This window comes from Sceloporus undulatus, chromosome 11 (assembly GCF_019175285.1).
Source record: "Sceloporus undulatus isolate JIND9_A2432 ecotype Alabama chromosome 11, SceUnd_v1.1, whole genome shotgun sequence".
Lineage (NCBI taxonomy): Eukaryota > Metazoa > Chordata > Lepidosauria > Squamata > Phrynosomatidae > Sceloporus > Sceloporus undulatus.
The window spans coordinates 6,188,561-6,213,139 of record NC_056532.1 but is presented as its reverse complement, the minus strand read 5'-3'; the positions used below and the strand labels follow the sequence as shown (position 1 = coordinate 6,213,139).

Here is a 24,579-nt window from a genome sequence, read left to right as displayed (position 1 = left end):
GACCATGCTGGTTGCTGTGCTCTAAACTCCTCCTTTCCCAAACTCTGCTTTCTGCTCCTCTTGAACTAGAACATGATCGCCATGCATCCGGTCTCCAATAGCGCCGTCCGCACCCAGTTCCGCTGTACCTCCTCTCATTTTTTGCTGTCCCCATACATGTGCCCTGCGCACGTGGGAGCGTTGCGAGAGCATGCTGGTGGAGACCTTGGCCCTTGCGCGCTCACTTTGCGCGGAACCAGCGGCACTGTCGTGCGGCTAATGGAAAGAGACGCCCTCCCCTTGACAAGGCCATTACTCATGCCAGCCGGCCAGGCTCCATTTTGGCAAAACAATATTAGATTTTAAATTGGGAGGCTCGCAAAAACCAGCCTCCCGTGAGTAAGGGCGGTCTATGTCTTCTGCGCCAAGGGGAGCGGCAGATCCGCCGTGGGTTTGGTCTCACGCGCCCTCTCTATGGCAAAACAGAATTATTACAAATCACTGATCTCTTCCAATGAGAGGCGCCCGCAGCGTTTGTTCTCCACCTTCAACACTTTGCTTAAACCTCCCTCTCCTCCTGTCTCTTCATCTTTCTCTCCTAATGACTTTGCTAACTATTTCATCTCTAAGATTACCACTCTTCGCTCTGAGATAGTCCCTCCTGATTCTTCTTCTGCTCTTAATCTTCTTTCGCCTTCCCCTAACAAATTTTCTGTCTTTCCTCCTGCCTCTTTGGATGAACTCTCTACGCTTCTGAACTCTTCCAAACCTGCTACCTGTCCTCTTGATCCTATTCCTACTCGTCTTCTAATCTCTATAGCTCCCTCCTTTCTGCCCTCGCTCCTCCATATCTTCAATCTCTCTCTCTCTACAGGCTCCTTCCCCTCGGACTTCAAACATGCTCTCATTTCCCCAATTCTGAAAAAACCTTCTCTTGACCCCTCCTCTTTGTCTAGCTATCGTCCGATTTCTCTTCTTCCCTTTCTTTCTAAGGTTTTGGAACGGGTTGTCTATTCGCGCTGTCTTGAGTTTCTTGAAGCCAATTCCATCCTTGATCCCTTTCAGTCTGGCTTCCGCCCAAGGCATTCTACAGAGACAGCCCTCACTAAGATCTCGAATGACCTTTTACAGGCCAAGGCTAATGGCCTTTACTCTGTTCTCATTCTTCTCGATCTGTCTGCAGCCTTTGACACTGTTGATCACTGTCTTCTAGTTGACATACTCTCTGACCTTGGGTTCTCAGACTCTGTTCTCGACTGGTTTAGATCTTACTTGTCTGGCAGATCTTTTGCAGTAGTTGCAGGGGGTCAGACTTCTTCTCCTGTTCCCTTATCTGTTGGAGTTCCCCAGGGCTCTGTTCTGGGTCCCCTTCTGTTTTCTCTCTACACACTGTCCTTAGGAAAACTCATTAGCTCTTTTGGCTTTTCCTACCATCTGTATGCCGATGACACCCAGCTGTATCTTTCTGCCCCTGACCTTTCTCCAAGGCTTGAACAGCAAGTCTCATCTTGCCTTACAGCTGTCTCACAGTGGATGCGCCATCGGCGTTTGAAGCTCAACATGTCCAAGACGGAGCTTCTTGTCTTTCCTCCTAAGCCCAACCTTCAACACTCCTTTTCTGTCTCTGTGGACAACATTTCCATTCAACCAGTCCAGCAAGCCCGCAGTCTTGGCTTTATCTTTGACTCTTCTCTGTCGTGTATCCCTCAGATCCAGACCACAGCCAAGGCTTGTAGATTCCTTTTGTACAATATTGCCAAAATCCGACCATATCTCACTGCCTCTACTGCCAAGATCCTGGTCCATGCCCTAGTGATCTCACGACTGGATTACTGTAATGTCCTCCTGGCTGGGCTTCCTTTTTCTCACCTCCGTCCTTTAATCTCTGTCCAGCATTCAGCTGCACGCATTATCACTTCCACCCACCGCTCTGACCACATCTCTCCTGTGTTGGCATCCCTTCACTGGCTCCCTCTCCCTTTCCGCATTCAGTATAAGCTCCTGCTGTCGACATTCAAAGCCCTCCATGGACTGGCCCCTCCTTACTTATCAGACCTTCTTTCTCTTCACCTTCCCACCAGGGCCCTCCGTTCTGGTAGTCAAGGTCTGCTGTCTCAGCCCAGGATTTCCTCTGCCCCATCCCGGATTCGCCCCTTTTCACTTGCTGCCCCTCACTCCTGGAACCTTCTTCCTCCACAAGCAAGAGCCATCACTTCTTTAACCAGCTTCAAAACGGAGCTGAAAACCATCCTATTCAGACAAGCCTTCCCTGGCATCGCATAATTGTCGCTTACTATCTGATGTTCTGTTGTTGGCTGTTTATCGATCCATTTCCTGTATTCCTATGTACTGTATATGTATTATCCTACTTGTGATTATGTATTTTCCCTGGATAATGATTAACCATCCATTATGAAGCCTTGCCCTCCCTCCAGTCCATCTGCCTTGGTCCAGGCCTCGGAGGTTGAGAGGAACTGCTGGACCTCTTACCCTTTCTCGTCACCACTCCCTTCTCCTTCTGTATCATGTCTTTTTTAGATTGTAAGCCTGAGGGCAGGGAACCGTCTAACTAAAAAGATTGCATGTACAGCGCTGTGTAAATTTACAGCGCTTCATAAATAAAGGTTAATAATAATGAGGGCATCGAGGAACTGTTCAAAGTGCTGAAGCCAAAGCACCAATGCGGGTCCAGCCCCCTGGAGAGTTCCTTTAAGGGCAAAGAAGCCTGAACTCTCTTCCCCGCCTTGGAGGGCACTTTTAGGGCCTGAAATAAAGCCTGACGAGGGTCCATGACACCCCTGAAATGGTGGTATTACGGGCCCTGCCTTGGATAGGATTGCTTGAGTGCAAGGACTTGGAGAGGCTGGCTGTTAGGTATCTGTACGGAGTGCTGTTTCTCCAAATCCTTCCTTCCTCCTTCTCCATCACTTCTTCCTCCTTTTCCTCCTCCTTCTCTTCTTCCTCCCCACCTTTTCTTCTTCCCCCTGCTCTTTTTCTTCTTCTTTCTCTTCCTCTTCCTCTTGCTCTCCCTCTGTTCCTTCCGCCTCTCCTCCTCCTCTTTCTCCTCCTTTTCCTCCTTCTTCTCTTCTTCCTCTGATGCCTCCTCCTGCCTCCTCCTCCTCTCCGCCAAAAGGCCTTAACACAACTTACAAACTCAAATAAACACCACAAGAGCTACAACAAACCAATTTTCCTTTTTTTAGAAAAATGTAATTGAACGATCAATAACATTAAAAGCAATCTCAAACACGACATTAAAAGAGTGCTAAACACTGTCCCTCTGGTCTTTAAGTGCCCTGGCGAGCGGCTTCTCAGCCAGGATGGACATGCATGGCTCCCTTGTTTGGTTTGGGATTAAGTGTCGGTCATCGCTAGAGAAGTTACTTTTACTAACGGGAAACATTCAGGCCTTTCCCTTAACAATCCACGTCAACGCGGCTGGAATTTGCCCGTAAGTTAAGGACGGTTCGAAGCCTCCGTTTACGAGGACATAAAAAAGTCCTAAATTTCACGTTGTGCGCAATTGTTGTTTGGTTTTAAGTGGGAAAGAGGCAGGGAAAACGCTAAAACCAGACCGAAGGTGATTGCAAGATCTATGTCTCCCTTTTGACGGTCGGCTGTGCCGCGTATACAGTTATATGCTCACATATCAAAGTTTATTCGTTCTGTTTTCATGGCCCTTTCTCTTAGAATAATAAATGTATTTTTTCCAGCAATGCAACAGCGTCTTTTAAATGGGAAATGTTTTAGGGCCCTCCGCCGGGCCGAATCCTGGCCTTCAGGCCCAGAAAGCAATTCAACACAAACAGTGGGAACAAGGCCTCCTCCAACTCCTCCTCCTCCTCCTCTTCTTCCTCTTCCTCTTCTTCCTCCTTTCTGTTTCTTTCTCTCTTTCTTCTGCCTTGTCTTCACTTCTTTTTCTTCCTCCTCTTCTTCCTTTTCTTCCTGTTTCTTTCCCTCTTCTTCTAACGTCTTCTCCTCCTCTCTCTTCCTCCTCCTTCGTCCTCCTTCTCCTCTTCCTCCCATTCCTTTCCCTCTTCTTCTTTTTTTGTCTCTTCCTTTTCCTCCTCTTCTCCTTTCTCATCCTTTTCTCTCTTCCTTCCTCCTCTTCCTCTTTTTCTTCCTATTCTTTTTCTTCTTCCTCCCTCCTCCTCTTTTACCTTCTCTTACTTCCTCTTCCTCTTCTTCGTCTTTTCTCCCTCCTCCTTTCTTCTCTGACCCCTAAAACACCCTGAATCCCCCTCCATTTAATGTACCAATGGGTCAACTTCGGAGGGATATTTTTGCCCTAGAATGGCCCTCGGTGCAAGAAAAGCAATTTGCAAGTGCAATCATTTTCCCTTCCCAGAATCCCCCGTCTATCCAAAGCCCCCCCTTTTTTGGCTAAGACAGGGCAACAGGAAGTGGCGTGACATCACTTCCGGCGTGCCGCCATTGTGTCTGCAATGGAGTCCTGGCTTCGGTTTCCACCCCTTGGCACCGGTCAGGGGCATGAGGTGCACTTTGTCTCTTTCTCTTTCCAAAGCCGGCCCTTGCCAGCTTCCCTCCCCTCCTTGCGGCTTCTGGCGCCAAGGTGGAGCGTTATCTCCCCGAAACATGTCAAAGAGCATAAAAATCCACCCCGGTTAATCCCTAATTAAAGTTTATGCAAACGATCGCTCTGCTGTCTGAGCCGGGGCCGCGGACAGATGGAACTGGCAGGCGCCGAGAATTCGCTGAAGCAAATATCTTCTTATGGGCGTCTCTTTCCATGCACATACCCACGGATGTGCACCCACTTGTGGGCCCACAACTGGGTGGTTTGGAAGTCAGGAACGACAGCAAAGGGGTGACGTAAAGGAGAAAAGGCACATGGACCTGGAGAGGTTGGAAGTGCATGGAGAGGCCCATAGGCCCACTGAAGCATCCAAGGTTTCATTCCATGCAATGCTGGCTATACATCTGGGTTTTAGTCCAAACTTGGGAGAAGTGGCCCAAAAGAACGGACTCTTATCACCTCCTCCAGTTAGTTCTTGGATATCTCCATGAAAGTTCAGGCTAAAAACCAGAGCGGACCTCAGAGCCATTCGTTTTCGTTCCTGGAACAGACTTGCCTAAGTTGGGATTGATCAAGGGAGGGAAAAGGTCCAGGTTGAAGAAAGTGTAGTGGTTAGTACACAAGGCAAGGGAGCAAGAGACCTGGATTCGAATCCCTGCACAACCTCCACACTGCTGGGGCTCTTCTGATAGTTAAAGAAGGCCAAGCCACATCTTTGCATGGTGCAGAAGATGCCAGTGGAAACAGCTGGAATGAAACACCCCTTTGCCTTACGAAAACTGAGCGCTTCAAAGCAAAGGTGAAGGTGGAGAACGTTTCACCCAGCTGGTGTTTCGGACTCTGAGACCTATCAGCCCTATGGAGTAAGGGATCATGGGAGTTATGGCTCCTCATCCCATGATCAGCTTTGCTACCTTACATGGAAGCTAGTTGGTTTGACAGAAGCAAGGGTGGTTTGTGTGTTGGACTATGACCCTGGAGACCAGGGTTCGAATCCTTGCTTGACCCATCATGTTGTAAAGATGCAAAAGGTGGGCTGGGAACGGGTTTTGTTGCCTCAGAGAAAGAGACTGCCGAGCTGCCGCCGGCGGAGGCCTTTGCGATGCTGCGCACACGCTTGCATGGGGAAGTGGGTTTATGAGTTAATCCCCCGATTCCAAGACAACTGAAGCTGACAGTTCCCTCCATCAGCCGGGATTTTTCGACCGTGAATTTAAACACGTCGCCTTGTTAGTATTGGCAGGGTCTTCGCGGCGCTGCTTAGATCCTTCAAAAACAACCCTTCCCAAAAAACCTCCATCTTTTACCATCCCAAAGGAATAGGAAAATTCAAACTGGGACGGAGCAGGGAGACTTCTCCAGTTCTGGGAAAGATACAGTCCAGGATTTCACCGTTTCGGCTGAGCAAAATAGGGAAACAAATCTCTTTTTTCCCGCATAGGGAGTGCTAAGGTTTTTGCCCGCCGCTCTTCTGCACCCGCCTTGATTGGGCCTACTTAAAAATATGCAAACGTATGCAAATTTCCAGCTACCTGGCCAGCTGCCTCTTTCCCGACAAATTGATGAACCAAGGATTTTTAAAGAGATCTCCAGGAGGCTTGTTCTAAAAATACGGAGAGGTTTCATCACCGTCTGTTTCCTTGCTTTGGGTCGGCCTCTTTATCCACCGAGTCGAGTATTTATCTTTCCTGGTTGAAGTGGAGAAAGATTTATGTTCCTTCTTATTTGGAAGGCTCCGTTCCATCCATAAAACGGAGACGCTGGACAAACGGAGGAGCTTTTGCCATAGAAATGCAGACATTTTATCCCCAAGTTTCTAATCCTCATGGCTCTGAATAATATTGCATGGAACATTTACCTAAAGTTACGCGACTAATAATTAGTGCCGGACTTTCCTTTGGCGTTACTTGGTTTAGAGACCTATGTATGACGTTTTGTCGTTGGGTGCCTACAAGTCATTTCTGACTTATGGCAACTCTAAGGCCAACTTATCATGGGGCTTGGCGACGTAGGGATGACCCACAAAGGGCAATGCCCATCCATGGATTGAGAAAGAGGTTGTGCGTTGCACTGCCGCAGATGTGCCTCCCCGCCTTTCCCCCCTCCGGCGTTGCTCTCCCAAGCCCAGGGATGGATTAATATTCATGTTGCGCTTCTCCGGGAAACGTTTGACCTTGCATGTTGAGCGACTCTCCTTGAATTGAACAGTTACTCACCCGCCGACACTTGTCGCACGGCGTCTCCATGCGCTCCCCCGAGCATTGGTCGGAAGAGATGACAAATGACGGATGACAGATCAAATACAATGTTTTGGAATTACAGTCGTGTCGCCGTAATGGGAGCGGGGCCACCAGGGAGCGCCGCAATGGGACGGGGGGTTAAGAACCACAACAACCATGCGCCTGGACGTAAGGAAGCTGTGTGCATCCAGGAACATGGGACACGCCATGACCTTTTGCAGCTTGTTCCAATGCGACATCCCTCCTTCCCCTGTTTCTACCTGTAGAAGGGTTGGACTACATCATCCATCATGCTGGTTGGGGAGGATGATGGTGGCTGTCCACTCTGGGTAACATTCTCTTGAATGGGGAGGTTCTGTTTGACAACTGCACACACAAATGGTCTCTCAGTCAGACTTTTCAAACCAACCTCCCTCCTTCCCTTCATTTCTTTCACCTTCCTTCCTTCCTTCATTCGTTCGTTCCTTCCTTGTCATCTGAGCCATGTGCCGAACCCATCTTGCGCCTATCAGTGCCACACTTGGGGCACCAGCCCCTGCCTTTTTTGCTGCCCATCCTGAGCCGCTCGCCCGCCAATCACTTTAATTGGGCGACCTTTTCTGGTTCTTTCCGTCACCCGAAAGGAGAGAAAACTCATTCGCCACCCGGCTTCTGGAGAGCGATTCCTTCAAAGCGATTGTCGGGTTCTCCGTTTCGACCTTTTAAAGCCACCCTCAATGGTGTGTTTTTTGGACATTGCAGTTTGGGGAGACATGTCGGCCTTGTCTTTGAGAGAGCCCTGGTGCCACTACAAACTACAAATCCCAGGATCCCATAGCACAGAGCCACGGCGGTTAAAGCGGTGTCAAACTGGATTATTTCTGCAGTACGGATGCAGCATGAGTTGACCTAGGTATAGCTAGAGGCGGGGGAACAAAGACGTTACCCCTCCAAATGGTATCTCCCCAAATTTCATACCCTCCATTTCACAGGGTCTGTCCCCTTTCAAATTTGGACTGCAACCCGGAACGGATAGATAAACCTCACGCCTTGCACTTTATACAAGATGGATGTGTGTGCGATCGGACCCACTCTCACAGACTTATCGTAACCAAGCCAGCTGGGTTTCGCCTTCCTGCCAGATGTCCACAATTTTCTCCAGGTGGCTGGCACATTGGCATTAATTAAATGCCGTTGTGTTATTGTGTGTGTGTGTGTGTGTGTGTGTGTGTGTGTGTGTGTGTTAACAACCCACTGAACCTTGTTTATGGCCTTGATGGGATTCCCAACATTTGCACGGTTCACAGACACATGAACGCACACCAAAGTCCCCTCCGGCGTCTGATTTCTTCTGCGCGTCCGGACAAATCTGTATCTAATCTGCATCAGTTCCGCATCAGTTCAGCCCTAGGTCTGTTCGCTCGTTTTCTGCATTGTTCTGTGATTTATTCATTTAAAAACACCCTCGCCTTTAATTTCCGTGCGTTCCCTACGGTCTCCATTTGTTATGCCTATTCTCCTAATATATGTATTTTTCCCGGGCATCTTTGCCGAACATTTCCATTTCTGTCCCTCTTTCCTTAATAGACTCGTTCTTGTACTATCTCTCGCAAACATGCACATTTTTTTTCCTAGGCATTTTTTCCCCGTCTGTGTGCAGCGCACTGTGGAGGCGCATTGCCTGAATGCATAGAGGGGTTTAGTTTTGCACATGCAGTTCCCTGACATATGCAGTTTTTGTAAGCTAAGTTGCTAAAGTCGATTCCAGCTTATGGCAACCTTCTTCTATGGTTTTCACGGACAGATTTATTCTGAGCTTTCCTGACTTCCTCTGAGGCTGAGACAGTGTGACTTGTGGACCTGATAACCCATGTGCCCACCAGGAAGCCTTGCGCTGTGCATGCAAACATGACGGATGGTTTCTCCCTGGCATCTCTGACCCGCCTTGTCTGTTTCAGCCATTTGTCTCCTCTACGATGCCATTAAGTCTGGCCTGACACCAACCTCTCCGAGGTTGTCGTTGTGGTAAACAGTTTCGCACTTGCCTCTTTGCGCCTGACCCTTTCCCCTTTTACCTCCCGCAGCTTCTGCCATTGGGCCCGGCTGCTCTACCTGATTATGGTTATTGAACGGCGTTACAAGAAATAACGGCATAATTGTTTATTGAACCCCGGCGTCGGCTGACGGATTATTTGCAAAACCGCCGGCTGAGCCACGGACGTGTTTTAATTTTAATGTTCCCTGCCGTTCCTTAGGAGTCGGAGGTGGCGGCGGCTGGCTGGTGGCTCCCACATCGTCCGTGCCGGCTTTTAGGCCGAACTTTACAGGCACCGTAGAAATAGTTTGAATGGATCAACTCACCAAACCATGAGTTTATCAAGCGTGAATCAAGCCGGAAAGGGGTGGCCAAGTGGGCATGTATCCGTTGCGGATTTCAGACTGAACTTGAAGAGTTGTCGAGAGACTTTGGTGAACCATGAGTTTATCAATCCCAAATAAAGTCTGAGAGGAGTGTGGAGGCAGGCGTTTCTTTATTTAAGGGATTTATATCCCAAAATGGGGCACGTATCCGTTGTGGATTTTAGACTGAACTTTAACATGTATGTAGAAACGCTTTGAATAAACCTCTATGCTGAACCATGAATTTATCAGGTCTGAATCCAAAGCAGCAACCATGATGAGAACTCTTTAGCATCTTGGAGTGGGAATTATGCAGCTCTTCTAAGGACTCAGGACTGCAGGTCCCAGCACTCTGCACCACTGCCTATACTGGGGGTGATGGGATTTGCAGTCTGAGGACAGCTGCAGGGGGGTACATGACTCCCACAGGTTCTCCAAGGAAACTGACTGGATTGTTGGGCTCATTCGTTGTGCCGTTCTATACCTTCGCGCGGAACCTCCCTTCTTCGTTTTGGTTTCCAAAACCAATTTTAAATGTTCTCCCTTAAACCAAATTCCACTTTCCTCTCAGGCTTTACCAACCGGAACGGACATTCACTTTCGCACTTAGAGAGAAATAATGGAAGCTTCTGGCACGGAAATGGGAAACCCAACTCTGTGCAGTCCTTAAAGCCTTTTCCTCGACGTTTTAGCCATTTGACTTTTTGCAAAACCAGTCCAGTTTTAAGTAAAGTCCAAGTAAAGAAAATAAGAAAGAGAACAAAACAATACATTTCACAGCCCAGTTACTAGTCTAGTCTACTAAGAGTCCGAACTGCTGTGGATGTTTGTCAGCCAGTCGGTTTGCTTGCTTCCCGTTGCCTTTGCTGTTGCTAAACCTTCTCTCCTCTGTCTCTCTCCTCCTTTCCTTTCCTCTCTTCCAGGTCTTTCCTCTCAGGAGCCCAACAGACTAGGCAGCTCTGAGGCCCACCATGCGGAGCAAACGGTGCCCCCCACCCCAGAGGAGCTGGAGCGCGATGCCCCCTTCGTCACCACCGCCCCCACCTTGAAGCTCCTCAACCACCACCCTTTGCTGGAGAACTTCCTCCACGCAACTCTCCTGAAGAAGGACTACCTGCCCCAGCTCCCGTTAACGGTGGCTGGCCTCTCCGGACCCGGGCCCGTTCTCCCGGATGCCAACCTCGCATTGTCCCCCACAAACAAACCAGATGGGCAGGCCACCTCCACAAGCCCCGCAGCCTCTGCGACGGATGCCCCCACGACTCCAGGGGTCAGGAAAAGTGAAGGGCAGGATGCGGAGAGGACCCCAGAGATGGCCAAGCCGGCTTTGACCACTGACTTGCTGACCACGGCCATGGGGCGACTAGTGCCATGGGCAACACAGGACCAAGACAGTCCCAAATTTGGACACACACAGCCACCCATCCAGCACACCCTGGGCATCCGAGAAGGCCTCGTGGATTCGGATACGGGGACCCCTGCAACATTATTGGGGGATTCACCAACCATGCCAACAAGGCAACCAAAAGCATCCACCAACGGTGTGGTCCTAACAAATGAGGATGAGGAGAGGGCGACCTCCACCACCACCACCATCATCACCACCACAGTCATCACCAGCATCCCAGCTGCAGGTGTGAAAAACGGTTGGACTCCAAAGTAGGACATTTAGAGATGGATTGGGGCGACCATAGGGTTTGACGGTTCAAGATCACCTGAAGCTTCAGGGCCAAAATCCCTGGTGATGCCAAGATGTTGTGCATTAAGTTGTGGTTTTATAAGAGCTTGTCATTCAAACACGCAGACATACACACAAACATATTTCCCTATTTGGAATTGAAAGCAGAAAGCAGAGTAAGGAACATTTAATCCTGCCTACTTGGATGCAAAGCAGAGGGGAGGATGAGTCCTGACACTGCAAGGATTGGAAGGGGAGGAAGGAGAAAATGGGGAGTAACTGGGCTTGTTTCCACTGGGGTTTAACGCGGGTTACGAATCGAATTCAGATAGAGGCGTGCCCATTTGAACCCGATTTAAACCTAGAACGGTTCTAGATCACCCCGCATGCGTGCCCATTTGAAATCGATTCTTTTTTTCGTCCTTTTTTTAAACCGCGTTAAATGCCTTTAACCCGCTTTAAAAAAATAGAAGGGTCGAACCTTCTATTTTCCTTTAATCCGGGATAGTTATCGATGTATTTCAAATGGGAACGTTAGGAGGTGAATCGGGTTACCTGTATGGGAGGAGTCAAATGCGAGTGGGCCGGCCCCTTGCCTAGTCTGTGTGGGGAGAGCCCATTTCTAACGGAGGAGAGGCAGGGAAGGGATGGCTCCTCGTGAGGAGACATCTGATCTCGCCCAGGCAGGGAAGGGCTCTGATCAATGGAGGGGGGGGAGATAGAGCCTTTCTCCCCAAATGGAATCTGCCTTCTCTTCCAACCCTGGAAAGAGAATCTTTGGGAAGAGTGCTCCCTCCCTGCTTTTCCAGCAGCCTCCTTCATTGATCTCTGTGCTCTCTGAAGGGATTCTCCCATAGTTCCTCTGGAAAGAGCTTCGCTTTGCCAGAAGCCTCTCCCATTGATCTCTGGGGCTCTCTGAAGGGATTCTCCCTGGCTGTTTTGGGAGACAGGATGCTTGCCCTCCAAAACATTCCCATAGTTCCTCTGGAAAGAGCTTCGCCATTGTCAGAAGCCTCTCCCATTGACTCTGCTCTCTGAAGGGATTCTCCCTGGCTGTCTGGAGAGACAGGATGTGCCCTCCAAAAACACTATCCCATAGTTCCTCTGGAAAGAGCTTCGCTTGCCAAGAACCTCTCCATTGATCTCTGGCTCTCTGAAGGGATTCTCCCTGGCTTGTCTTGGGAGACAGGATGCTGCCCTCCAAAACCTATCCCATAGTTCCTCGGAAAGAGCTTCGCATTGCCAGAAGCCTCTCCCATTGATCTTGGGCTCTCTGAAGGATTCTCCCTGGCTGTCTTGGGAGACAGGATGCTGCCCTCCAAAACTATCCCATATTGTGTTCCTCTGGAAAGAGCTTCGCATTGCAGAAGCCTCTCCCATTGATCTCTGGGCTCTCTGAAGGGATTCTCCTGTTGTCTTGGGAGACAGGATGCTGCCTCCAAAACCTATCCCATAGTTCCTCTGGAAAGGCTTCGCATTGCCAGAAGCCTCTCCCATTGATCTCTGGGCTCTCTGAAGGGTTCTCCCTGGCTGTCTTGGGAGACAGGTGCTGCCCTCCAAAACTATCCAATGTTCCTCTGGAAAGAGCTTGCTTGCCAGAAGCCTCTCCATTGATCTCTGGGCTCTCTGAAGGGATTCTCCCTGGCTGTTTGGGAGACAGGATGCTGCCCTCCAAAACCTATCCCATAGTTTCCTCTGGAAAGAGCTTCGCATTGCCAGAAGCCTCTCCATTGATCTCTGGGCTCTCTGAAGGGATTCTCCCTGGCTGTTTGGGAGACAGGATGCTGCCCTCCAAAACCTATCCCATAGTTCCTCTGGAAAGAGTCTTTCTCATTGCCAGAAGGCCTTGATCTCTGGGCTCTCTGAAGGGATTCTCCCTGGCTGTCTTGGGAGACAGGATGCTGCCCTCCAAAACCTATCCCATAGTTCCTCTGGAAAGAGCTTCGCTTTGCCAGAAGCCTCTCCCATTGATCTCTGGGCTCTCTGAAGGGATTCTCCCTGGCTGTTTTGGGAGACAGGATGCTGCCCTCCAAAACCTATCCCATAGTTCCTCTGGAAAGAGCTTCGCATTGTCAGAAGCCTCTCCCATTGATCTCTGGGCTCTCTGAAGGGATTCTCCCTGGCTGTCAATGAAATGGAAACGATGCCAAAAGATAAATCGCTTCCAAATATTCTGGATTAACGTTACGTTATTCTGACGTACTATTGATTGACAGCTCCAAATAAGGTATGGAGGAGAAGAATCGATTTATTTAAACACCGAATTCATGCCAAGTAGGAACGCTTGCAGGTAAAAACTTCGATTTAAAAAACCAGATGGGAACGAAGAATAAAAGCGATTCGGAACGCGGAATAAGACCAGGGTTATTTTGAATCGGATCTATTAAAAACGTTGTATTTTAAATCGTTTCAAATCTTAAGTGAGAACACCCCCACTGTCCAACTGAGATTAGAGGAGATAAAGGAGGGGGAGATGGAATGGAGCAACCTGGGACAGGAGCCACGTCTGTCTTCGCTGAGACTAGGGAGGAAAGGGATCAAATGGTATATTTTGGGGAAATGGGTGCACCTGGCTGGCTAAGAAACCCACTCTTTTTCTCCCCAGGTCCTTGCAGCTGGAACCTCACCGGGCCGAAGGGGTCGCTGGCGTCTCCGCTGCCATCCGGCATCCCATACGAAGGAGGGACCCTGGAGTGCACTTACACCATCACTGTCTACCCTGGTTACGGGGTGGAGATCCGGGTAGGTGTCCAGCCTTCGTGCCCCAATATCCTCAAAGGGTTGTGGTTTTGGTTTTGTTTGGTGGGGGAAGGAATCGGGTTGGAAACTTCAAGGGCAACATTTCTGGGTGTTCCTGGAGATATGAAAGATTGGGGCGGAACAGCTCTGTGCTGGCAGCAAACCTAGTGATGTGGTCTCCCCACAGCAGGGTCACCAGAAGTCGGAACTGACTTGAAAGCACGCAACAACAAAGGCAGATCTTGCTAAGGAAACCCTGCGACAGGATTGCCAGAAGTCAGAAATCACTCAAAGACACACAAATGACAACAAATAATTTTGTTGATCAAAAAGCTCTACTCTTTTTAGGGATAATAATTGGGTTTTTGCTTCACTTTCTCCATTAACAGCATGGCACAGCAGAGGCATCACTAGGGGAGATGGGGATGTGTAGATGCCACTGGTGATACCTCAGAGGGAGTTGGATGTCCAGTTGAGCATCACTGTGGGGTGCAAAGGGTGCGGACAGGACTGAGTTGGGACCCCAGAGGAGGGTGAAGACCCAGTGGGGTGTCTCTAGGGCATGCAGGGAATGAGGATGGCACCAGGGGTCACTTTAGAGGTGGGTCAGTCACGTCCCAAGACCCCCTTCCACCAGCCAGGGCCCCTCTGTTGTTGGTCTGGGGCTGGCACCAGCCCTAGTAATCCCACTGGGGTACAGTTCTCTTATGAATGAGGTGGAGGATATGAAAGAGGAAGATTGGGGAAGAAATGCACACGACACGCATACACAAACCCACAATTGGCAGTACCCCGGGCTTCTCTGCCGCCGTTGGCTTCGGAGACGGCCGGGCTGCATGTTAATGAAAAGTTACAAATACAGATGTCTCGTTTCAGGGATGCAGCCAGGCATAGCTGCTCCAAAAGACACACCGAAGCAAATGTCAAATCGATACCCGTGGCATTTGGCCGACATTTCAGCAATCCTTGCGTGCGTCCCATCCTCCCTCCCTCATTCCTCTCTGCCTCCCCGCCCCATGCGCTCTCCGTCCCCCCGGGGCTTCATTAGGTCCTGCGGAAGAAGGCCTTGCATGCGCAGGCAGGAGAAGGACGTGCCGGGTTAGCAATGGGAACGGTCTCCCTCCAAATTGCCTTCCAAGGATAGTTGGGTTCCAGGGCTTGGAAAATGGGACTTTTTTGGACCTAAAGAATTCTCCAGACTAAGACACAGTCTGCCGAAAGGCAGACATTTTGGGAACACACCTGGCACGGTCCACACTCCTTGCACCCCCTCACCCACAATGGTATTTTCCTGTAATTGTAGAATAAGAGACGTGCCACAGGGCTCTCTCCTCGTGCCCATGATCCAATCCCATAAATCATGCCAGGCCCTCACAGGCCCATGGCGAGAGGCCTCCCCCACCAGATGGTCCTCCCCATCTGTTGCACCTCGGCTCCTAACTCTCTGTGCACTTTTGAAAGCCCCCAACCCTCCCGCCCATACATCTCTAGCACCTTTGGGCGTAATGAGTGCAAGGCGGTGGCTGCCTTGTGCCGTTCATCACCAAGCGGAGCCCGTTTAATTACCGTAATTAATATACAATCACCGCCTTAATGAGCGACGGCAACACCGGCTCGTTCATCAAGATGAGTTATGGTCCTCGAGACCCAGGCAAGGGCTGGCACAAAGGAAACCCAGATCAGAAACAGACTTGGAAGCTGATGGGGTTATGGAGCCTATGTAAGCTGGGCACACAGGGCCTCTGAGCATGTGCAGAATAACAGTGTCCAGACTGAGGGAAGCAGTCATTTCATTTGATTTGGCTTTGGTCAGTCCTCGCCTGGAATAATCCTGTGTCCAGAACTGCAAGAACCATTTGATGGTGGAATAGACTTCCTTGGAGGATGGTGGACTCTCCTCCTTTGGTTGTCTTCAGGAGTGCTTGAGTTCCTGCATGGCACAGGGTTTGTCCAGATGGCCCTTGGAGGTCCCATCCATCTCTAAGATTCTATGGTCAACAACAACAAAGCAGTCATGGTCACCACCAGGACGTCCCTTCATGTGTCTCTTCTCTCTGCCCACCACAGGTCCAGAACATCAGCCTGGCAGAAGGCGAGACGATCGCTGTAGAGACGCTTGGAGGCCTGGAACCCATCGCTCTGGCCAATGAGTCCTTCCTGATGCGCGGGCAAGTCATCCGCGGTCCGACGAACCAGGTGGTGGTGCGGTTCCAAAGTCCGTCACCCGCCAATCCGGGAACCTTCAACTTCCGCTTTGAAGGTGAGAGTCACGGCAGCCATATGTCTCCTTCTAGTGATAAACAAAGGACTTGCACCCCTTCTGAGCTTCACCTGTGTCTCCTCTTTGGGGAGAGGTGGGCAAAGTGGGGGCCAAAATGCCCAACTTTAAATGATCCCCCATTCACCAACTTGGCAAGTATCCACTCACTCAACGCTCAGACTAAAATCCAGGTGGGATTCCATTACGCTGGTAAGGCCTTGGAGGTTCAGACTAAAACCTGGAGCTGATTCACCTCCCTGCTATTGGCACCCTCCACTCCTGGAATCGGAGTCACTGCCCCAACAAAATGGCCGCTGCTGCGCCTTGAAAGTTCAGACTAAAACCAAGAATAGAGTCACTGTTCCCACTACATGGCAGCCACCAACTGGCATGGCCAAACGCTCCGTTGTTGGGTGCCAAAGCAACCCATGCCCCCATGCCACATTGCCCGTGCCCCCAACGCGCACCATCAGGATTCCACCACACTTGCACAACATGCACCGAGGTACATACGACAGCTGCAGCACAATTAGCTAATTGGGAGCTTGCTAATCGCTGATGGAGCTAATCGCCGAAGCTGCCAGGTTAAAGCGGGCACCCACCGAAGAGACTGCTTAATGGGGAGATAATTGGTCCCAGCAATTAAGGGAATTTGCACGGAGCGCGGGGGGGGCCTCCTCTGTGTGCGTCTTCTGCCCGCCTGCGTCGCCTTTCCTTCCTCGACAACAAGACACCCGCAACCAGGATTCCCACACTCCACTTGCCACCCCAGAAGAATGGCATCACTTTAATTTTTACAGAAGGGGCAGGTCGCTCAGTGGGTAATGCCCCTTGATCCGTTAATCCAAACGCTCAGGTTATTGATCTCTGCCTTCCAGCCTACCTGTTGAACTGCATCTTCCCCAACCGGCCGGCCTACGGAGATATTTCGGTCACCAGCGTCCACCCCGGGGGCCATGCCTGCTTCTCTTGTGCCACCGGATACCAACTGGTCGGCCAGCATTGCCTGACTTGCCTCAATGCCACACACCCCTTTTGGAGTGCCAAGGAGCCAAGCTGCGTGGGTGAGTGGTCACCAGGGGTCAAGAGGGTGCATCTGCTCTGAATTTTAACTGGGTACCAGATCTATTTGGGCATCCCTGCATGGCGACTTTAAAGTTCACACTGAAACCCAGGAGTGGATTCAGCACTGAGTTTAAGTCCAAATTTTAATTCTGTTGTCCAGGTCTTTGTCCAAACTTTAATGTCACAGTCAAAAGTGCTAGTGCTATACTACATTTATCCTATTTTAGGCAGTATATCATTGGCCATCCCTGGAAAGTGCCTTAATTCTGACTTAAACCCAGAGCAGATTCAGCATTGGGTTTCAATCCAAATTTTAATGCCATTGTCCAAAGATCTGGACAGCACTTTCTATATTATTAGGGCAGTATATTGTTGGCCATCCCAGTATTAATTCAGATTTAAACCCAGAATGGATTCAGTGCCATCACCACATGTCCTCCTTGGTATGGAGGAGAGGGTTTTTTGGGGGGTCCTTGTCGTAATTGAAACACACACCCCACTGACCACTCCATTTCCCTTTGCAGCGGCTTGCGGCGGGGTGATCCGAAATGCCACGACGGGACGGATTGTGTCTCCAGGGTTCCCCGCCAACTACAGCAACAACCTGACCTGCCATTGGCTTCTCGAGGCGCCCTTCGGACAACGGCTGCACCTCCATTTTGAAAAGGTCTCCTTGGCCGAGGATGATGACCGGTGAGTCCTTGGAGGGGGGAAAGATGGTCGTGAGCTGGGCCTTTTCTACCAGGAGGATGGGTTTCAGAGTCCAGTTTGGCATGATGGCCAAACCTTAATAGCTGAAAGAGTTAAATTGTAGGAGCCACTTAGGCTGAAACTTCTGCCTTTCCCTTATTTTGCATTTTTATGCCACAAAGGGTAAGAAAATATGCTATCTTTGCCGTCCACATCTTTCGCCCTTGGATGGCAAATCAAATGCATGTCCATGCACCTTCAAGTCGCCTGTTGACTTATGGCGACCCCATGAATTTCGGAGGCTTTTCTTAGGCCAGAGTACGTTCCCGACATGTTTGCACAACAGAGTCTGAAAAGCTGCCGCGATTACGAGAATCCTCCGAGCCACGAACTCTCAGGGCGAGTGTGCAAACAAAGAGATCCACGCTGCGATGTTGGCTCTCCAACCTCTTGGCATGCGTTTTTCAGGCCGACGCATGCACCGTGGCCAGAATCTCATTGGCACATTACGCCAGAGTAACTGCACAGATACAGGTAGTAGAAGCAAGACAGAAAAAGGTGCATTGATCACAAAGGAAGTGCACAATGTTGGGGAAACATTTTAGCACACCTTGCCTGCCTTCTCGCACCAATGTCACATGACCGTGAAAGCACAACCACTGGTGTAGTGCTCTACATTTGGCCTTAATCACTAGTATTCCCAATCCACCCCAATCCACGTGCCATTTGGCTGAGTTTATTCTGGCCCATAGCTGAGAACCATAACAACAACAACAACAACAACAACATGCTTAAAAACAGCACATATTAAAATATTAAAACAATACAAATAAGTACAGACCCTTAAACCTTCAAATCCAGCACCACCGAGCATTAAGGAGCCAACCTCTGGCATCAGAAAAGGCCTGGCGCACAAAAATGCCACCGGAAGGACAGTTTTAATCCAGAAATGGGGAAAGTTAATGCTTTGGGACTGCAATCCCCAGAATCCCCCACCGAGGAGGTATGCTAGGAGATGTCATCCAAAAGGGGTTTTTTTTCCTCCCCAAGATCCACTGGAAATGCAGTTTTACAAGCTCGACTTGGACAACCTTTGTTTCTTTTTTGCAGGTTAATAATCCGAAATGGGAACAATATTGAATCTCCGCCGGTGTATGATTCCTACGAGGTCGAATACTTGCCCATCGAGGGCCTGATCAGCAGCGCACGAGGGTTTTTTATCGAGTTGACCACGGATAGCAGCGGCGTGGCTGCAGGCATGGCATTGCGCTATGAGGGTGAGTGGCTAAGATGGGGTACTTGTGGGGAAGAACAACATTTTACATGATTGAGGATCTCTCCATCGATCCCATATTCTTAAGGTTGCTTGATCTCAGGGGCAGTTTTTGTGGGTCCTCTCCATGGGGCAAATTCCAGTTTTGGGGGGCTGACCTCATACCCTGCAAGATGCCCTACATTTTGCAGTGCTTGTCCTCCTTTGCGGTGAGGGCATCTGGTCACCCTGTCCCTAAGTTTGGACCTGGAAAGTTCAGGACATGGGAGGATCCTGAATGGGCAACCCTATGCCCAGTATATGCTACCATGTTCTGCACCCACTGTTTTGCCACCCCAAATTGCAACGTAGTTGCCACACTAGTGGGTCCCACTTCCCCTCTTTTGCCTGTGCAGCCTTTGAACCCGGGCACTGCTACGAGCCGTTCGTCAAGTATGGGAACTTCACCACCAGCGACGCAACCTACGCTGTGGGCACCACTGTGGAGTTTGCCTGCGAGGCTGGCTACACCTTGGAGCAGGGCTCCATGATCATCGAATGCGTGGACCCCACCAACCCCCAGTGGAACGAGACAGAGCCGGCCTGCCGAGGTGGGCATGGGGAGGGCAAAAAGAGCATGTGGGCATTCACGCTGTAGAGTATCGTTACTTTTATATTGCAGGCCAGAGGCTTGTAACAAAATAACTTAAACGCAACCCTTCCATCCCCGACAGCGGTGTGCAGTGGAGAGATCACGGACGCGGCTGGCGTGGTTTTGTCCCCGAACTGGCCAGAACCATATGGAAAAGGTCAAGACTGCATCTGGGGGCTTCATGTGGAGGAAGACAAGCGCATCATGCTGGACATCCAAGTGTGAGTGGTGCAGAAGCTGCCCTGGTCAGGGATTCTGGGGACTGAGGTCCAAAACTTTTGGAGGAGCAAAGTTTGGGGACCCCTGCTGTGGACAATTCCCACTCTCCGCTTGTGCCACAGGCTGACCCTGGAGCCTTGCCTTGTTGTTGTGGTTGTTGTGTACCTAAGAGTTGTTTCCGACTTAAGGAGGTTTGCCATGGCCTTCAATCAGTGGGTTTCATGGCAGAGCGGGGAATCAAACTCTGGTCTCCTGGTGACCCTACAATGCGCCTCTTGTAATGCATCCTATACAATACTGGGATAATCAGGCACCCTTGCAAAACTCCAAATCTCAGGGAGGGAGCTGCAGCACTTAAAGCGGTGTCAAGCTGCCCTATTTCTACAGTGTAGATGTACCCCTAGTTAAAAGAGGTACAAAACATTTTTCAAAGGGATGGACTGAGAACTAGAAGTTTTCGGAGAAGGACTTCAATCGCTTCCCGTTTTCGTTCCAGGTTGCGACTTGGCAAGGGCGACGTGTTGACTTTCTACGACGGGGACGACCTGACGGCGCACATCCTGGGCCAATATTCGGGTCCCCACCGGCGGTTCAAGCTGTACACCTCCATGGCGGACGTCACCATCCAGTTCCAGTCCGACCCCGGAAGCAGCGGACTCGGTTACCAGCACGGTTTTATCATCCATTTTGCCGGTAAGCCCAGAGTGAAGATCCAGCATCTAGGGAAAGATGGGGTATAATTAAAGTTACACGACACTCGAACCCTGGTCTCTAAAGTTGTAATGCAACACTCAAAGCCCCATGCCTCTTTCCCCCACAGAGGTCCCTCGCAACGACACTTGTCCGGAGCTCCCCGAAATCCCCAACGGCTGGAAAACCACATCCCACCCGGAGCTGATCCACGGCACGGTGGTCACGTACCACTGCTACCCCGGCTATGAGTTGGTGGGCACCGAATTGCTGATGTGCCACTGGGACCTGATGTGGAGCGGAGACCTGCCGTCCTGCCAAAGAGGTGAGCGGGATTTGGGGACGATGTAAACTGGGCTACAATAAAAACCACTGCTCTCTTGACTGGGGCTCGAAGTCGTTGTCGTTGTGTGGCTTGAAGTCATTTATGACTTATCACAGAGTTTCCTTGGCAAGGTTTGTTGCCTTTGCTTCCCTCTGAGGCTGAGAGAGTGTGACTTTTGCCCAAGGTTGCCCAGTGGGTTTACATGGCCCAATGGGGATTCGAACCCTGGTCTCCAAAGTCCTAGTCCAAGTTCTGAATGAGTTCGTACAGCCAAAAAAATCTGAATTTGCCATGTTACATTTTGGCTTCGTCAAGAGCGCCCCCTGCTGCTCAATGCAAGGCCTGCTCTGGCTGCTAGAGTATTCTTTATCGGTGTTTGCAATCCTATCCTCAAAGGTAAACCCCACTGAATTCAATGGGGTTTGCTCCCAGGTAAGCATCCATAGCTCAAGGGGAGATAAGGGACAAATAACTCAGGCCTAATAAGAACTCACATCTAATTTAAAATCCGACTCTATTTATAGTCCAAATGTAGATATATGATGATGATGATGATGATGATGATGATGATGATGATGATGTTGGCTTGGGAATTTTGAGAGTTGCAGTCTACCTTTCCCCAAACTTTGGATGAGCAATTAAAAAAACGCCATTCTAGTCTGAATCTGTGTATAGTCCAAATCTAGACATATCTGTCCAGTTCAAATGTCCGTTTATCCGAAACATGGTGTTCCAAAAAAGTAACTTTTCCAGCCTCTGCTTCCACTGTAGACCTTTCTCCCTGACTGTCCGGTTCCCTCTCCTTTCTCTCCATCACAGTGACCGCTTGCAGGGATCCGGGAGACGTAGACCACAGCCGGCGCGTCGTATCAGCCGACAAGTTCTCGGTGGGCTCCACGGTCCGGTTCGTCTGCAACAAGGGATACGTTTTGGCAGGGAGCGCCGAAATTCTCTGCCATGACCGGCAAGCTGGGGGTCCCAAATGGAGCGACCGTCTGCCCAAATGCATCCGTAAGCCATCAGGGATAGTATGTCTAATGTAACATGGCCAGAGGATGGGGTTTGTACCCTCCAACGGTCCTGGTTTTGCAGAGACAGACCCTATTAATCCTCAGCCTCCCACATCCTCAGCCGCTTTTAGAACATCAAATGTGTTTAATGTGCTAAATGTGTTTAATGCCACTCGGCTCTGGGACATGGCATCTCAAGGAGGCCTCTTGGATGTGTCATAAAAGCCAAGCGAAAAGAGAGACGTTGACTTGATTCCGATCCTTCTCCTTCTTTCAGCCGAGGTCTATGGGCCTTGCCACAATCCGGGAAACCCCGATCATGGGAGCCAGAACCCCGAAAAACGGGTCTACCAGGCCGGGGCCACGGTGCGGTTCTCCTGTGCCAAGGGCTACATGCTGCTGGGCGACACCAGCCTGCGATGCGTCCCTGGGCACCCCTCGCAGTGGAGCGGCTCTCCTCCCATCTGCAAAGCCAGTGAGCGCCTCGGTTGAAATTGGGGTTCAAGATGGGCTTTCTATGTCTTTGGGGGGAAGATGGAAGGAACCCAGGGCAAGCAAGGGCTTTCTCTATCTTGGCTTAAAGACAAATGGGGTCAGCGGTGGGATACCCAGGTTTCCAAAGGACGGGTTCACATGCCATTGGACTGAGTCTCATTCTTCAACTCTCGCTTCTTTTGCAGCTTCCTACGACGAGTTTTACACCAACCGCAACCTGGATGGTAAGATTTGTAATCTGATGTTTTTGGGAGCCGCCTTGATTCCTATTTTGGGACAAAGGCAGCCTATAAAATAAAGTAAATAATATGATATGACGTGATAGGATATAAAAATAATAACAATGACAACGAAACCCACATCCACAGCCATCAGAGCTGGAGATTCTGGGACGCCAGACACATTCCCAAGCTTGAGAGTTGCTCTGAAAACCTTGCTAGAGAACAGAGTCCCATTTTGGGAAAGACGCAAAAGGTGGTCCTGTGTCGGGCGTCTGGTTCATGCGCTCTCTTCTCCCTCTCTCCCCGCAAGCCGTGGCAAAAGTGGCACCAGCCGGGGACCCCTTGCAAGGCACCAACGTGGCCTTTGCCATCTTCCTTCCAGTGGCCGCCGTGGGGCTTCTTCTGGGGGCTGTGTACCTCTTCATCTCCAGGTGAGTCCCAAACATAGGTCGGCCGTAATGGAGGCCTGGAAAGGAAAGAGGGGTCCTTGTGTCCGTGGTCCTTTGCTCCCTTCCAGCCTTGAGCATCTCTTTCTTTCTCCTTCCCATCTTCCTAGGCATCAAGGGAAGACTTCGCTGCCGTTGCCCAGGTCGGCCTCACCCCCTTATGACCACATTGCGGTCGACTCGGCCTTCGACAACCCAACCTATGAGACCGGAGTAAGTCCCAAGTCCCTCTTTTAATGGATTAGACCATAGAATAAATAGAAAGTCCGGTTCCCGGGGCTTGCAAAAGTCCCTTAGAAGAACGGAGACGCTGGGCGAGGCTGCTGCAGTTTGCTTTTGCCCGATCCCATCCTGGGATGGGCAAGGCTCTTTGCTTTCTCCTCTCTGCGTCGCTGAACTGAATGGCAATGGCTTTTGCTCTTCCAACTCAGTTTGTAGCGGCTGAGAAAGTGGGACGGGGCAGGGACACCATCCTGAGAGTTCCTGCATGGCAGAACGGGGTTGGGCTGGCTGGCCCTTGTGGACCACAGGGGAGCAGCCGCTTATTGGGGACGATGGGAGTGGCGGGCCAACGCAGCCGGGTTCAGGGTTGGTCAACACCCCCGGGAGCCATTTTGAGAGGGGGTGGTGGGAGCGGGTCCTCCATCTGCCGAAACCCCAGGTGTCCAACCCTCTGCAGGCTTTTTTCTCTGCAGGACATGCGGGAGTATGAAGTCTCCATTTAGGGCAGGATTCGCCCTCGAAGCCAAGCGGGGAACCGGAGGGGCAGGACCCCCTTCCCCCAAACCATCACATTCCTTTCCTGAAAGACTGACCAATGGACTGACCAATGGCTGGACACTGGGGGCAAACAGGACTTGTACATACCTCCCGGACCCAAGACGAGACCTCGGCCGACCAGAGAAATCCCAGGACTCCTTCCCAGCTTGCCTGCCGCCCGCCTCCCCACTTTTTCTCCTCCTTTTCCTGGCCAAAGGCCCCACCATCACCCTCCTTGGTCTCAGGCCCTACCCCTGGCATCGGGGTGATGCCAGTTCAAGGCTGATGCCAGTCCCTGAGGTGTTCTATATGGTCCTTGGTGGCTCTCATTGAGCCTTTTGGCCCCAGGCCCAAGCGCATTTGCCCACAGCTTCTCATGCAACAGAGGCACCCAGGCCATAGGTCCCTTTTCGGAGTCGGCTAAACCGAGGTCCCATAGTTCCTCCTTTTGGGGGGATGATGGGAGAGGGGACCTCTGACCTAGCCTACTTGGCTTCCGTTGAGTCAAAAGATGGATGCGCCGGCGTCACAAGGACTGGACGAGAAGCCCAATCCGGTCAATACATAGCCCTGCCTTTCCCTCTACCTGAAGCTGTACCTTCCTCCAACATTTCGCCCCGGGTTCAAGACAGTAAAGTTACGAATTCGGAACAAGCTGCGGCGGTTTGCTTTTGCCCGATCTGACTGGGAAACTGAGTAGACGGAGTCCGAACACGGCTTTTGCAAAGGGCAAAGGCATTGCGGAGCCGTTTTCGGGCAAGAAGCCCCCTCTGCCGACCCTTTTGGGGACGAGCCAGACTCCCTTCTCTATGAGAAGCGGCCGCTTCGCTGGGACTTTGGGGAGGGGCATCGAGGGGGGGCCTTTTTACCTGTAGAGTGTAAAATAGCGTTTTCAAAGGGATTAAAATGCTGAAGCGTTTGGCCCATTTAAGGGGGGGCAGAT

The 24,579-nt window shown here is 50.7% G+C and overlaps 1 protein-coding gene across 4 annotated transcripts in view; it reads left to right on the top strand.

Annotated features, from left to right (window-relative positions):
- Positions 1–24,579, top strand: part of SEZ6 (seizure related 6 homolog) — an 85,062-nt gene extending 60,483 nt beyond the window's left edge. For 2 of the 4 annotated variants that reach the window (XM_042442402.1, XM_042442403.1), the window contains 16 exons: positions 10,059–10,769; positions 13,419–13,555; positions 15,620–15,812; positions 16,691–16,876; positions 17,402–17,570; positions 18,678–18,844; positions 19,236–19,430; positions 19,554–19,692; positions 20,187–20,383; positions 20,511–20,705; positions 21,525–21,716; positions 21,993–22,190; positions 22,396–22,434; positions 22,742–22,862; positions 22,988–23,090; positions 23,557–24,578. In XM_042442402.1, the coding sequence (XP_042298336.1) occupies positions 10,059–10,769; positions 13,419–13,555; positions 15,620–15,812; positions 16,691–16,876; positions 17,402–17,570; positions 18,678–18,844; positions 19,236–19,430; positions 19,554–19,692; positions 20,187–20,383; positions 20,511–20,705; positions 21,525–21,716; positions 21,993–22,190; positions 22,396–22,434; positions 22,742–22,862; positions 22,988–23,090; positions 23,557–23,589 (2,975 nt within the window). In that variant the 3' untranslated portion in view covers positions 23,590–24,578. Of the gene's footprint in view, positions 1–10,058; positions 10,770–13,418; positions 13,556–15,619; positions 15,813–16,690; positions 16,877–17,401; positions 17,571–18,677; positions 18,845–19,235; positions 19,431–19,553; positions 19,693–20,186; positions 20,384–20,510; positions 20,706–21,524; positions 21,717–21,992; positions 22,191–22,395; positions 22,435–22,741; positions 22,863–22,987; positions 23,091–23,556 lie in introns of all 4 variants that reach the window. The other 2 variants (XM_042442404.1, XM_042442401.1) reach the window with 2 other exon arrangements.